The sequence below is a fragment of the Hyaena hyaena genome, unplaced genomic scaffold (assembly GCF_003009895.1).
Source record: "Hyaena hyaena isolate Hyena2069 unplaced genomic scaffold, ASM300989v1 scaffold_131, whole genome shotgun sequence".
Classification (NCBI taxonomy): Eukaryota; Metazoa; Chordata; class Mammalia; order Carnivora; family Hyaenidae; genus Hyaena; species Hyaena hyaena.
In genome coordinates this window covers 1,937,151-1,953,229 of record NW_024080761.1, presented here as the reverse complement: position 1 = coordinate 1,953,229, position 16,079 = coordinate 1,937,151, and the positions used below count along the sequence as shown (strand labels likewise).

Here is a 16,079-nt window from a genome sequence, read left to right as displayed (position 1 = left end):
AAGTGGGGGTGCCTGGGTGGCCAGTTGGTTGAGCATCCAACTGGGGCTAAGGTCATGATCATGCAATTTTTGAGTTCAAGTCCCACATTAGGCTTGCTGCTGTCAGCCTGTCTGCAGAGCCCACTTCAGATCCTCTGTTCCCCTCTCTCTGTTCCTCCCCCACTTGCACTCTCCCAAAAAATAAATATATTTTTTAAAAAGAGTACAAGCACTGAATTGAAAAGTACAATGGGGGGGAGGGGGTTGACAGCAGACTAGATGCAGCAGAAGAAAGGATCAGTGACCACAAAGGGCAGCAGAATTCCCCCATCAGAGCAGCAAAAAGCCAAAAGAATGATACAAAGAGCAGAAAGCTTAAGGGACTTATGGGATAATAACAAGCAAACCAACATTCACATTACAGGGGTCTCAGAAGGAGACGAGAAAGAAAAAGGGGCACAAAACTTATTTGAAGAAATCATGACTGAATCTCCCTAACCTTGGGAAGGAAACAAGACAATCAGATCCAGGAAGCCCAGGGAGTTCCAAAAACTGTGAACCCAAAGAGACCCATACCAGGCCCATTATAATTAAAGTTTCAAATTTTAAAGACAAGAGGAGAATCATTAAAAGAAGCAAAAGAAAAACAACTTGTTACATACAAGGACCCCCATAGGACAAAATGAGCAGATTTTTTCAGCAGAAACGTTGCAAACCAGAACAAAGTGGCACAGTATATGCGTAGGACTGAAAGAAAAACTGCCTATCAGGACTACTCTACCTGGCAAAACTGGTCTTCAGACTTGATGGAAACATACAGAGTTTTCTAGATAGGCAAAAGCTAAAGGAATTTAACACAAGTAGACCAGCCTTACAAGAAATGTTAAAGGGACTTCTTTAAGCTGAAACGAAAGGGTACTAATTAGTAACAGGAAACCATGAAAGTATAAATTGTGCTGGTAAAAGTAAATGTATAGTAAAATTCAGAATAATCTAATGTTGCAAAAGTGATAGTTTAATTACTTATGAAGTATGAAGGCTAAAAAGTAAAAGTAGCAAAATAACTTATAACAGCATCATGAGGCCAGCATTACTGACACCAAAATCAGACAAGAATATTATAAGAAAAGAAAATTACAGGCAAATATCTTTAATGAACATAGATGCAAAACTCCTCAATAAATTATTAGCAAGCCAAATTCAGCAGCACATTAAAACTATCATACACCATGATCAAGAGGAATTTATTCCAGGGACGTAGAATGGACAAATGTCTGCAAATCAATCAATGTGACACAATAAAATAAAAGATAAAAATCATATGATCATCTCAATAGATGCAGAAAAAGCATTTGACAAAATTCAGCATCCATTTATAATATAAACTCACAACAAAATGGTTATAAAGGAAACATACCTCAACACAATAAAGACCAGATATGACAAGTCCACAGCTAACATCATACTCAATGGAGAAAAGCTGAACAGTTTTCCTCTAAGATCGGGAAAAAGGCAAAGATGCCCTTTCTCACCACTTTTCTTTCAACAAAGTATGGGAAATCCTTGTCAGGGCAATTAGGCAAGAAAAAGAAACTAAGGGCATCCATGTCAGAAAAGAAGTAAAACTGTCACTATTTGCACATGATATATTATTACACAAAAGACCCTAAAGACGCCACCAAACATTGGTAAAACTAATTAGTGATTCAGTGAAGCTTCAGGGCACAAAATCAATATACAAAATTCAACTGTGTTTCTAAACACGAATATTGAACTCTTAGAGAAATTAAGAAGACAATCTCATTTACAACTTTGTCTAAAAGAATAAAATAGCTAGGAATAAAGTTAACCAAGGAGGTGACCTATACTTTCATGACCCATATTGAAAATATAAGACACTGATGCTAGAAATTGAAGATGACGCAAATAATGGAAAGATATTTCATGCTCATCGTCGGAAGAATTGGTATTGTTAAAATGTAATACTACCCAAAACAGTCTATAGATTCAATGCAATCCCTATCAAAATTCCAAAAGAGTTTTTCATAGAAATAGAACAACCAGTTCTAAAATTTGAATAGAACCACAAAGGATCCCAAACAGCCAAAGCATCTTTGAAAAAGAACAAAGCTGTAGGCCTTGTGCTTCCTTTTCTCAAATTAGATTACAAAGCTATAGTAATCAAAACAGTATGGTCTGGGCCTGAAACCTGACACACAGAACAACAGAAAGGAAGAGAGCGCCCAGAAAAAAACTCACACATATATGGTCAATCCGTTAATGACAAAGAAGCCAAGAATATACAATAGGGAAAGGACAGTCCCTTCAATAAACAGTGCTGGGAAAACTGAACAGTCACACAAGAATTTGCAAAACTGTACCACTACTTTACATTGTACACAAAAATTAACTCAAAGTGGATTAAAGACTTGAAAATAAGATCTGACAACATAAACTCCTAGAAGAAAACTTGGGCAGTAAGCTCCCTGATATCGGTCTGGGCAGTGATTTTTTTGGATTTGACACCAAAAGCAAAAACAAACAAATGGGATTACATTAAACCAAAAAGCTTCTACACGGCAAAGGAGACCATCAACAGAAGGAAAAGGCAGACTACCGAATGGGAGAAAATATTTGCAAATCACATATCTGATAAGGGATTAGTATCTAAAATATATAAAGAACTCAAACAATTCAACAACAACATATCTGACTATATATGGATAGAGAATCTGAATAGACATTTGCCCAGAGAAGACATACAGAGGGCCAAGCAGTTCATTGAAAGGTACTCAATATCACTAATCATTGGGGAGATGCAAATCAAAATCACAATGAAATATCACTTCACACCTGTTAGCGTAGCTATTACCAAAAAGACAAGAAATAACAAGTGTTGGCAAGAATGTGGGAAAAACAAAGCCCTTAATGCACTTTTGTAGGAATGCTAAATGGATGCAACCACTATGGAAAACAGTATGGAGATTCCTCAAAAAATGACAAATAGATCTATCATATGATCCAGCAATTCCATTTATGGGTATTTTTCTGAAAGAAACAAAAACATTATGCCTCTATGTTCATTATACCATTATTTACAATAGCAAAACATCAAAGCAATCTTTAGTGTCCACTGATGAATGAACGGATAAAGAAAACGTAATATAGATAAAATGGGATATTATTTGGCCATAAGAAAGGAAATACTGCCCTTTGCAACAACATGGATAGACCTTGAGGACATTACGCTAAGTGAATTAGGCCAAGACAGAGAAAGACAAATACTGTATGATCTCACTTATATGTAGCCTCTGAAATAAAAGATGAACTCACAGACACAAAGAACAGATTGGTGGCTGCCTAGAGTGCGGAGACGAGAGGGAAGCAAAATGGGTAAAGATCATCAAATGGCACAAATGTCCAGTTAGAAAATCAGTAAGTCCCGGGGATGTAATGTACTACATGGCAACTATAGTTAATAATACTGTATTGTATATTTGAAAGTTGCTAGACAGTAAATCTAAAAAGTTTGGCGATGGATGTTAACTAGACTTAATATTGTAATCATTTCACAATATACACAAGTATCAAATCATTATGTTGTACACTTGAAACAAATATGTAATATGTCAATTATATCTCAATAAAAAACAAGTCCAAGTTATGCCAAGGGGCACCTGGGTGGCTCAGTTGGTTAAGCAACCGACTTTTTTTTTTTTAATGTTTTTTTTTATTTATTCTAGGAGAGAGAGAGAGAGAGAGAGAGAGACAGCGTGAGCAGGGGAGGGTCAGAGAGAGAGGGAGTGACAGACTCTGAAACAGGCTCCAGGCTCTGAGCTGGCAGTCAGCACAGAGCCCGACGCGGGGCTCGAACCCACGAACCGCGAGATCATGACCTAAGCGAAAGTCGGACGCTCAACCGACTAAGCCACCCAGGCGCCCCAAGCAACCGACTTTTGATCTCGGCTCAGGTTATCGGCATCATGGTTCGTGAGATTGAGCCCCACATCAGGATCTGTGCTGGTACCATGAAACCTGCTTGGGATTTTCTCTCTCTCTCTCTCTCTCTCTCTCTCTAGCTCTTCCCCTGCTAGCTCATTCTCATTCTCTTCCAAAATAAATAAATAAACTTTTTTTTTTTTTAGTTATGCCAAGAGCTGCCTACAAGAAACTCATTCAACACACACATGTCCTGAATTGTCATGGTAACCCAGTGCCCATGCTAAACAGTGGAGACTCCAGTACAAAAACAGAGACGGCCCTCCAGAAGTCCATGGTTGTAGCGATTTCTGCTCTTCTGCCTCTGCCACACTAAGTGCCTTAGGCATAATTAGCTGACAAATAGAAAAACAAATATACTACCCTTGCCATGCTCACACATTAAGAGGGAGGAAGGCAAAGGGCTAGCACTTTCTCTCACATCTCATATGTCTTATGTTTCCCCCAGGATCAAGAGCGGGGGAGGATATTGCACGGAAGTGTTCAGGAAAGCTCTTCTCAGATAGAATCGGTGAAAACACACCTGCTGTCAGCCGGGGCTGTACTTCACTGCTCATAGCCTACGGCCATGAAGAGGCCAATAAAGGCTGGAGCCCAGGAACACCAACCCAGATCCAAGGCCTCCTCTCTGGCACCCAGCCATGAAGCTCCTTTTTCCTATCTTTGCCAGCCTCATGCTGCAGTACCAGGTGAACACAGGTAATATGGAATCCTGGGACTCAAAGGGCGTGGTGTGAGGAAGCAGGAATCTGGCTTGTCCGTGACAATGGGAACCCAAGCTCCGCTGACAAAGGAGGTGCCCAAACAGATGGCCGAAGAGTGTGCCTACCGCCTCGGTCACGCACCGTCCCCCACGCACCCCCAGAGACCCCAACCCTAGACTCTGTCCGACAGGTCTATCCAGAGAGCTACAGAGGAAGCAGGGTGTTTTCTGTGCACATAAAGGCTGTCTTCCTGCCCTCTACATAGCTATCATCTGGGACTCGGCCAAGTCTACCTCATTTTTGCTCTATTTCTAATTTAAACTATCCTTTGGAGCAAATGTTCCTAGCAGTTTATACTTTGGGATAATACGGAGTATTTGCGGGCTCAAAAAAAACTCCTCTAAGGATCCGGTAAGTAGAACTATGTTCTCCATCTCAATGTTTTCAGATGTGTAAAGTGCCATCCCTTGTCTTCTCGGACACTCCCCAATCCCTCATCAGGGTATCTAGGAATGCACCATGGCAAAATGCAAAACCAGAGGACTGACTGTTGTTTTTTGGAAAGAAAAGAGAAGCACTGAGACTTCTTTCAGAATACGACAATCACCCAGATATTTATAACAATTGGCAATGGGTCAGGGAAGGGAAAGTGCAAAAGTCAAGATATTTCTCATGTTTTTCCCCCAGGGCCTTACAAGAAGAGTAATAACATAAGCAAGTACGGCCGGTCGTGTCGTCTTGAGTAAAGTCACGTAGCCACTTTGAGCCTCAAATCCACATGAGCATGGCAGTTTAATCAATGCAGCTGCCTGAAATATACGAATTTTATTGTTTTGTCTCTGGAGAGAAACGGTGTTGAAATGTGTGTGAAGATTAGGTGCTACATAAGCCTCTTGTTATTTATGGGAAATTGGTTGAATTGTTAAGATAGAGCGAGAGGGAACTTTCTTGATTCAGAAAAAAAGTGAGACACTGGGATGAAAAAAAATCAGCAGATGAAGATGGGGTTCTAAACTAAGAAGAGAATGTAGGGCTGTAGATAACCATGCGGGAGTTACCTTGGTAGAGATGGGGCGAAGGCTATGATCATGAACAAGAACTCTGAGGGACAGAATGTCCAGAGAGGTTGAAAATGGTAGAACACCATGCCCCAGGAGCCCCAGGTCAAGCAATTGCCAAGGACAGTGAAGTCATGGACCAGTGGGTTTGGCAAGAAGCCAGCTCTCCTAAAAGTCCTCTTGATTCCTTTGAAGTTCTTTCTTGGATTTGTTTTATGACAGATTTTGCTCTTGTTGGTATTTCCTAGGATCGTGAGGAGAGATAGTGATGCTCTGTAAGTGTCTAAGATGCTAAGTTGGAGGTCTAAAATCATAGCCTGAGGCCACCTGGGGGGCCAGTCACAGTTAAGCCTCTGACTCTTGGTTTCAGCTCAGGTCACGATCTCATGATTGGTGGGCTCAAGCTGACAGCAAGGAGCCTGCCTGGGATTCTCTCTCTCTCTCTCTCTCTCTCTCTCTCTCTGTCTCTCTCCCTCCCTCCCTTTCTGCCCCTCCCCTGCTCATGCTCTCTCTCTCAAATAAATAAACTTTAAAAATACATTATTAATAAATAAATAAAATCATATCCTAATGCGAAAAAAAATGTGTTTCCTTTTTTCCCTTCCTCTGTGTGCCCTGGATTTTTAAAGTTACTCAATGAGGGGGACTAGAGAGATTTATTTTGGATTTCAGGGGTGTACAGAGACTTTCTTAGCCTGCTGGGTACTTCCATGAACATCCCTGGCACTGCTCTTAAAATTTAGCATTAATAGGTGTGGCTCAGTCGGTTAAGTGGCTGACTTCGGCTCAGGTCATGATCTCATGGTCCATGAGTTTGAGCCCTGCGTTGGGTTCTGTGCTGATGGCTCAGTCTGGAGTCTGCTTTGGATTCTGTGTGTCCTTCTCTCTGTGTCCCTCCCTTGTTCACAGTCTGTCTCTCTCTGTCTCCCAAAAATAAAAAAAATAAAAATAAAACATTTTTTTAAACTTAGCGTTGATGAACACCCTCTTACTCTATTCCTCTCCCTCCGACAGTCTTGACATCATATCTAGCTATTAACCTTAGTTCAATGGTTTTGTTTGTTTGTTTGTTTGTTTGTTTGTTTTCTCTTCTTTGTGCAGAGTCCTTTGGCTTGAGAAGATGTTTAATGGGTTTTGGGAGATGCAAAGACTACTGTGCCGTGGGTGAAAAAGAGATACAGAAATGCAAGAAGAAAAAATGTTGCATTGGACCAAAAGTGGTTCAAATGATCAAAAACTACATGCAAAATGAAATGTCCCACACACTTGAAGGGAACTCCCAAGAACACCTACAGGCTACAAAGAAGCCTTATGCTGTGACACAGACAAAATACCATATTGTATCTCTTCTCCCCGGAACCAAAAGCATCAGCCCTTTGGCCAGCGTCAACACCCTCCTCATCCCAAATGCCACCACTGTAAACTCTGCCACCACCAGCCCTACGATCTCATGGAAGATCACATACACTGCTACTTCTGCCAGGAGTGACACCACAGAAAGCAGAGATGTGGCCGGTGACTCCTTGCCAGCAGCGCCACCGCCATAGACACTTCCAACCCCAGGACCGGAGCTGGAGGGAATGATGAGTCGAGGCTTTCCCTTAAAACACCAAGTTCCTCTCCGTTTTTGCTAGCTGTAAAATGAAACATAGGACTGTTTCCTCAGTCATTAGTCATTCAATAAACACTGTTCAATCACCTACAGTGTGGGGGCGCCTGAGTGGCTCAGTCGGTTAAGCATCCGACCTCGGCTCAGGTCACGATCTCACGGTTTGTGGGTTCGAGCCCCGCGTCGGGCTCCGTGATGACAGCTCAGAGCCTGGAGCCTGCTTCCGATTCTGTGTGTGTGTGTCTCTCTCTCTGCCCCTCTTCCACTCACGCTCTGTCTTTCTCTGTCTCAAACATAAATACACATTAAAAAAAATTTTTTTAATCTGGGGGAACAGGGGAAAGGAGGGTGGGTAAGGGAGAAGATGTATGATGTCTATCTCTGGGACAAGGCATTTCAGCAAGTTTCCCAACAGGACGGACAATAGGCAGAGCGGTGACTCTAATAGATGACAGAAGGCAGACCACAGATGCAAACCATATAGGTAACTGGGAATTTTCTAACAGCTCCATTTTAAAAAGTTAAAAGAAATAGAAGGAATGAATATTAATAATACACGTTATCTACTACAGTAAATCTAAAATGTTATCATTTCAACATAAAATCAATATAAAAATTATTTGAGACATTTTGTATTCTTTTTTCTTTTTTGTTTTTTTTACTAAGTCTTTGACATCTCATATGTATGTTACCATTACAGCACAATTTCAGTTCATACTGGCCACATTCCAAGTGCTCAACAGTCCCATGGAAAGCAGATTGGACAACATCAAGTTTGAGAGGGTTTTTTTTTTTTTTATTTTTTTAAACATTTTTTTCATTTTCGAGAGACAGAGAGAGACAGCGTGTGAGCAGGGGAGGGGCACAGAGAGAGGGAGACACAGAATTGGAAGCAGGCTCCAGGCTCTGAGCTGTCGGCACAGAGCCCAACGCAGGGCTCAAACCCATGAACTGTGTGATCATGACCTGAGCCGAAGTCGGATGCTTAACCAACTGAGCCACCCAGGCGGCTCTGGTTAAAGAGATTCAAGGGCACAAGCAGCCAAAGAACTGTGAGGCAAAGGGGATGGTGCTACTAAAAAGACAGTGATATTTCTGAGGGCTGCGGTAGAGAATTTAAGAAATTCAGATCTGAAGCTCTTGAGCTAGCATTCCGGTTCTAGTACTTTTTAGCCACTTGGCTTGGAACAAATCATTTATCCATATACAAGCATCACAAAATAAAGATGTAAAACATCACATCACATCCCAGAATCTACTCCCTTCTACCCCAGGTCACACATCCTTCCTTTTAGTGCCCAAATTACAGTGGCACAGAGCCCTGGTCCGGTTTTGCAGCATGTTCCTCTCTGCTACCTAGTACCTCCTTCAGTTTAAAGGCCACTTTTCCTGGGGCGCCTGCGTGGCTCTATGAGTTAAGCATCAATCTGGCTTTAGCTCGGGACATGATCTCACAGTTTGTGAGTTCAAGCTCTGCATCGGGGCTGTCAGTGCAGAGCCTGCTTCAGATCTTCTGTCCCCTTCTCTCTCTGCCCCTCCCCAGTTCGTGTTCTCTCTCTCTTTCTCGAAAATAAACATTTAAAAAAATTTCCAAAGCCACTTGAGTCCTATCATAGAACTCGGCCATCTTCTCAGGATGAATAATACTACGGAATATCCTTCTCTATCAACAAGCCAAGGAGGAAGCTGCAGCAGAAACCAAACCTGTCAACACCTTGATCTTAAACTCCAGGCTCCAGAAAACACATTGCTGTTGTTGAAGCCCTCCAGTCTGTGCTATTTTGTTATAGCGGCCCCAGCAGACTGATACAGCCAATAAAAGAGATGACATCCTTTTGGGGGTCGGGGGAGGCTGGGTGGCTCAGTCGGTTAAGCATCAACTCTAGATTTTAGCTCAAGTCATGATCTCATGGTTCAAGAGTTCGAGCCCTGCACTGGGCTCCATGCTGGTAGTGTGGAGCCTGCTTGGGATTCTCTCTCTCTCTTGCTCTGCCCCTCTCAGCTCGCTCTTCTCTCTCTCTCCTTCTCTGTCTTTCTCTCTAAGTAAATAAACTTTTTTTAAAAAGAGAGAGAGAGATGATATCCTTTTCTTCCTCCTTTCTGTGCTCTAGGTAAAAAGATGTAGGAACTACAAGTACTTCTTAGAATACCCTGAGCCTGTGTTCTGGCTTTGTCAGTCACTGGCTCTGGGCAAAGCTGAGCAACCTTACTAGGATTTTTATACTCAGACCCAAGACTTCGGCTGATGTCAAATGTGGTCAGATATGACTGTTTATTGCTGGTTATGAGAATAAGGCCCACAAAATGCATAGTAGAAGACAACAAGCAAGGAAAGATTACTAAACTATTGTCAAATATGTGGATTTTTGCACACAAACTGGCTTTGAATTTACCAATAAATCAAAACTTGCTATGGCGGGGTGGGGCTCAAGGGTGGCTCCGTTGGTTGAGCGTCCAACTCTTGATTTCAGCTCAGGTCATGATCTCGTGGTCGTGGGATGGAGCCCCATGTCCAGCTCTGCACTGACAGTGTAGAGCTTGCTTTGGATTCTCTGTCGCTTTCTCTGCCCCTCCCTGGCTTGTGCTCTTTCTCTCTCAATAAACTTTTTTTTTTTAATTGATATGGGGGAGAGGGGAGTCCGTTTGTGCTCAGTGTCCTGTGTACACACTTTGCAAGCCATGAGACTGACTTCCAATTCCACTCTAACTAGCTGAATGGATCACAGGAGTCACCTCCTGCTGCTGGAACAGCTCCAATCGATCATCCAGCTTACGAAAGATTTTATGTAAAAACCACTGCAGCAAAGCTCCGGTCAGCTTTCACATCCAGAAAGACAACTCCAAGACAGTACATGCTTTTGACAGGGAGGGTTTGGGAGATAAGGCTGTGCACCGCGATTACTGAAGGTCTGGAAAGTTCCCATTCTGTGATGGGACTCACATAAAACATAACAAAGAGACTGGAGGCAACGTGAGACTTCTAATCATCAAGGAAAGGAAAGGAAAGGAGAGGAGAGGAGAGGAGAGGAAAGGAGAGGAGAGGAAAGGAGAGAAAGGGAGGAAGGAAGGAAGGAAGGAAGGAAGGAAGGAAAGAAGGAAGGAAGGAAGGAAGGAAGGAAGGAAGGAAGGAAGGAAGGAAGGAAGGAAGGAAGGAAGGAAAGAAAAAAAGAAAGGAAGGAAAGGAAGGAAGGAAGGAAGGAAGGAAGGAAGGAAGGAAAGAAAAAAAGAAAGGAAGGAAGAAAAGAAACTCAGGGGCGCCTGGGTGGCTCCATCCATTGAGCATCTTACTCCTGGTTTTGGCTCAGGTCATGGTCTTGCATCAGGCTCTGTGCTGACAGTGCAGAGCCTGCTTAAGATTCTCTCTCTGCCTTCTCTCTCTCTCTTCTTCTCTCTCTCTCTCTCTCAAAATAAATAAGTAAATTTTAAAGAACTTCAACCATTTTCAGGCTGCAGACTGCCTTAACATGATGTTACCTGCAACTGTTTAATTAGCATGGCCACCACTTCTAATTCAACTCCCCTGTATTCTTGGCAAACTACAACTTCCACAATCACAGCATTTGCCTGACTTCAAACATTGTGCTGCATGTTTGTTTAAAAAAGATAAGGAAAAAAATAAAACCCAACCTCATGGCTTATGGGCTACTTTGGTCTTGTAAGGATCAGTTTCTTACAAGATCCTTTCTTACAAGAATAGAGTTGTATGTTGAAGTTCACATATTAAGTTGTTTTCAAAATTGGGGCACCTGGGTGGCTCAGTAGGTTAAGTGTCTGACTCTTCGTTTCAGCTCAGGTCATGATCTCACAGTTTGTGGGTTCGAGTCCCACATCGGATTCCACATTGGCAGCATGGAGCCTGCTTGAGATTCTCTCTCCCTCTCTCTCTGCCCCTCCCCTGCTGGCTTGCTCTCTCTCTCTCCGAAAATAAATAAATAAACTTTAAAAAAAAGTTTTAATAAATCATTCTCAAAATCGTGTATCCGTAGATTACATTTGTGAGTTTTAAAGGAAAATTATCACCCTTTTGTATTAATTAGTTAACTTAGAATATAAATTGGGTATGATTAAGCTACATTAATTTCTTTTTTATCTTTTTTTTTTTTGAGAGAGACAGAGAGACAGAGTATGTAGACAGTGAGTGTCAGAGGAAATCCTTGCTTCCAGAGCACCCCTCCCATACCCCTCACCCCCATCCCCTATCTCAACCCCTATCCCCACCCGTCTCCAGGGCAGATTATTTCCTCTTGCTCTGTTGCCCCACTGTCTCATCCAGACCATCTAGTAGTCTGCAAGCCTACAACCAGTTAACTGTTAACCGATCCTTGTTAAATGCAGACTGATCAGCAACGGAATACGTAAAGAAAATGGGCTGCTGGTTCCATTATGGACTGAAAAGTCGCTATTTTCTGAGTCTGGCTCTCTCCTCTGTCTCCCAAACCAAATCATCTTCTGACTCCTTCCATCATACACCTCCTCCCCCTGACCACAAGCTGGGTACTCAAACCCCTGTTTCACTTTTTTTTTTTTTTAGTGAAATTGGCCTGGCCAATGTGAAGGGTGTAGGATGTGGCTCCAGCGGGACCAGTCAGAATTCTTTCCTGGGATATTTTCACTTGGAACCAGGATCTTGTCTCAGGATCTCATCCTGCAACGGGATGCGTCCTGTGCTGCTTTAGGCCACATTCTCTGTCACACAGAGAATTCTGTCTGCAGAACAGGACAGCAAGAGGAACACCCAGGGAGAAGCATGTGGATAGAGAATTTTGATGACATTGGAATCACAGGACCAGGCCTGCTTCAAGCAGCCATATTTCCAGACACCTCAGAGATGTGGGTGGATACATGTATTTTTGTGCCTAAGTTGGTTTGAGTTGGTTTTTCATTACAAATTGTCCCCGTCTCCATATTTAGTCAGAGAGGTGCATCTTTGGTATTCACTGCTTAACACATAAACTAACACATCCCACAAGGCCATGCCTGTTGCATATGCCTAAGCCAAGGAGCTAGAATATAAAGTTTGAACATTCCAGGGGTGCCTGGGTGGCTCAGTCGGTTAAGCGACCGACTTCAGCTCAGGTCACAATCTCATGGTTTGTGGGTTCGAGCCCTGCATCAGGCTCTGTGCTGACAGCTGGCTCAGAGCCTGGAGCCTGTTTTAGATTCTGTGTCTCCCTCTCTCTCTGACCCTCCCCGCTCACACTGTCTCTCTCTCTCAGAAATAAATAAAACATTAAAAAATTTTTTAAAAAGTTTGAACATTCCATTCAATCACTAACAAACTCCATGAGGCAGACACTTCCACCACTGATGGGCTGAAATGCCTTGATGATGTCATGCAGAGCTCCAGCTGGGCTAACCAATCATTAGGGCCAAAACCAGAAGTCTGAGAGTCTGTGAGCCCTCAAAATTCACATGTCGGGGGCACCTGGGTGGCTCAGTTGGTTAAGCGGCCGACTTTGGCTCAAGTCACAATCTCGTGGCCTGTGGGCTCGAGCCCCGCATCGGGCTCTCTGCTGTCAGTGCGGAGCCTGCTTCGGAGCCTCTGTCTAACTCTCTCTCTGCCTTTCCCCTTGCTTCTCCCTCTCTCACTCCCAAGAACTGGAATTTGAATTTTAAAAATAAAAAAAAAAGATGAATACTGCATGATCTCACTTACATAGAGAATCTAAAAAAGTCGAACTCAGAGAGGCACTAAGTAGAATGGTGGCTGCCAGGGGCACCTGGGTGGCTTAGTCAGTTAAGCGTCCGACTTTCGCTTAGGTCATGATCTCGCAGTTCGTGGGTTCGAGCCCCACATCGGGCTCTGTGCTGACTGCCAGCTCAGAGCCTGGAGCCTATTTCAGAGTCTGTGTCTCCCTCTCTCTCTGACCCTCCCCTACTCACGCTGTCTCTCTCTCTCTCTCTCTTAGAAATAAATAAAAATATTTAAAAAAAAAAAAAAAGAATGGTGGCTGCCAGTTGCTGCGTGGGGGAAATGGGGAGACGCTGGTCAAACTTTCACCTGCACAATTAAAACATTTGGGAACGCTACTGTATCGCATGGTGATTGTAGTTAATAATGCTGTATTGTATACTTGAAATGTGCAGAGAGTAGATCTTAAGCGTTCTCACCACAAACAAAAAAAAATAGTAACTATGTGGGGCATCTGGGTGGCTTAGTTGGTTAAGCGTCCGACTTTCGCTTAGGTCATGATCTCGCGGTTCGTGGGTTCGAGCCCCNACGAAGCCAGGTCTGCCCCTGGATTTTACAGTATGTTAGCTAATAAATCCCATTTATTGTATAGGTTAGATTGTTTTTTAATGTTTATAGTCACCTTGATTCTAACTTAAACTTATGTTATCACAAAGAATTTGATGCCATGACATTCATATTCAAACCTACACTGGGGCGCCTGGGTGGCTTAGTCGGTTAAGCGTCCGACTTTCGCTTAGGTCATGATCTCGCAGTTCGTGGGTTCGAGCTCCGCATCGGGCTCTGTGCTGACTGCCAGCTCAGAGCCTGGAGCCTGTTTCAGCCTGTGACTCCCTCTCTCTCTGACCCTCCCCTGCTCACGCTGTCTCTCTCTCTCTCCTAGAAATAAATAAAACATTAAAAAAATATATAGTAACTATGTGAAGCAACAGATGTTTTAACTGGCTTGATAGTGGTAATTTCATAACATACGTGTATACCAAACCATCACGTTGTAGACTTTCGATGTGCACAATTTTATTTGCCAATTGTCCCTCAATAAAAGTGAAAAAAAAAAAAGAACATGTAAAAGATATTCATTAAACTCATTAGAGCCAAGGGGAGGGCAAAAATAATAGGGCATACAGTTAAAGAGACATGAATGGGGAAAATGAGAGATGAGCCTTGCACAGACCAATGATTGTGGGTCACGGAGGGGTGTTTAATTCAATAGCTGAGATCGAAAACACTGGTGGGGATGAAAGGTGTAGACAACAAACAAGTGACAGAGCAGCTTGCACGGAAACCTAGACCAGCCGGGAAGATTCTGCCCACTCCCAGCCCCAGTAAAATCTTGAATGCCCAAGCCAGAGAATATTCTCAATATGCTTCGAAAATTCAGAGGCCCATTATTTTGTGGACTTTTTGCTGCCTTCCCTGGCCTGGATGCACCAGGCAACTAATTGACCAACTCCTTTGTCTTCACCAGGTCTGATGAGCACGCTGCAGACCTGAGCGGATATTCTGTGGGCTGATAAAATTATCAAAATTCCTGAGCATCTGAGGGGAAAAAGGGAAGACAAGATGAGGAGAGTGTATCATGGCTCTGCTGGGTGAAACCAAGCTGCTTCAGAATGACAGGACAAGTCATTATCAATACTGTCAGTTGCTTCCTCTCTTGATGGAGTCTGGGCAAAGGAAGAAAATCAAACTCATTGCGCTTCCTACTGTCCAAATCCGTCCTGAATTTCAGCTTGGGGCACAATCCCAGAAAGGAACACATAGCCATGGTGAAAGTACCACTGGATGCTGATGTCTACAGAATCTACACGTATATGACAAAGAAGCCCCTTTAACTCCGGACTCCGCATATCCAGGGTTTATCACTGATGCATTCTAACTCTTGGAGAACCTGAGAATTAAAAAGGGATCCTGGTGAACAAGATCAATAAATGGAAGCTCAATTCAAAAGCAACCCAATGAACTAATAAGTGCCCTATCATGATACCACAGGGCACTAAAAGAAGGATAGCAATGAGGAAGAAGATCTATAGAAAAGCAATACTAATAATGAGAATATTTAAGAGGTAGAGAATATTTTTTTTTTAATGTTTATTTTTGAAAGAGAGAGAGAGACACAGAGTGTGAGCGAGGGAGGGTCAGAGAGAGAGGGAGACACAGAATCTGAAGACAGGCTCCAGGCTCTGAGCTAGCTGTCAGCACAGAGCCCGACATGGGGCTCAAACTCACAAACCATGGGATCATGACCTGAGCCGAAGTCAGACGCCCAACCGACTAAGCCACCCCGGCACCTCTATAGAACATTTCTAAAGTGTCAAGTACAGTACTGAGAACTTTTGAGAACCTTACACACATTATATAAATAATACACCCAAGGTTTCAGTAAAACTGCTGAAAGCCACAGATAAGTTAGTAGAACCAGGACTTGAATTCAGGCCTGTCTAACAACAGAGTCCCTACCCTTAGTCGCCACGCTACCCCAGCTCCCAGTGGCAACAGCTTCAGAGCATGTTCCCGGTGCCACTTATATACCGAGGCCCCTCCATGGATAACCTCACCCAGGACTTTTAGCAAGAGCGTGGAAGAAGTATAGAGGACTTGATCACTACGTCTGCTGGCCACCCATTATAAAGAGGCAGAGGAGCAAATATGCCTATCCTAAAGGACTTAATACACCCAAATAACTTGGACAATGCCTACATATGCCAAATTTAAGACCTGGTAAATTCACACTTGGATTATCGCCTTTCCTTCCGGCTAACACACTGTAAAAGGAATTTAGGAGAAATGGCATTAGAGCACAGAATAGGAACCATGACAATAAAAGTACTTAAAATTGCTATTAAGAAACAAAAAGAGTGTCTGGGTGGCTCAGTCGGTTGAGAATCTGACTTTGGCTCAGGTCATGATCTCGCAGTTCATGGGTTTGTGTCCTGCATAAGGCTCTGTGCTGACAGCTCAAAGCCTGGAGCCTGCTTCTGATTCTGTGTGTCTCTCTTTCTGCCCCTCTCCAGCTCACACTCTGTCTCTTCCTCTCT

General features: G+C 43.1%; 1 protein-coding gene across 1 annotated transcript; it reads left to right on the top strand.

Moving 5' to 3' along the window:
• The first annotated feature begins 4,619 nt into the window (after positions 1-4,619).
• Positions 4,620-7,287, top strand: DEFB129 (defensin beta 129). Its single transcript, XM_039237695.1, has 2 exons — positions 4,620-4,677; positions 6,842-7,287. The coding sequence occupies exons 1-2, from the start codon at positions 4,620-4,622 to the stop codon at positions 7,285-7,287; spliced, it is 504 nt and encodes a 167-aa protein (XP_039093626.1).
• Positions 7,288-16,079: the final 8,792 nt, after the last annotated feature.

What these genes read in the sequence shown, in the direction of transcription:
- DEFB129 (XM_039237695.1), top strand. Translation starts at nt 4,620, where the DNA reads ATGAAGCTCCTTTTTCCTATCTTTGCCAGCCTCATGCTGCAGTACCAG. An exon ending in GCAGTACCAGGTGAACACAG is followed by an intron (nt 4,678 to 6,841) that starts GTAATATGGAAT and finishes TTCTTTGTGCAG; the next exon opens with AGTCCTTTGGCTTGAGAAGA.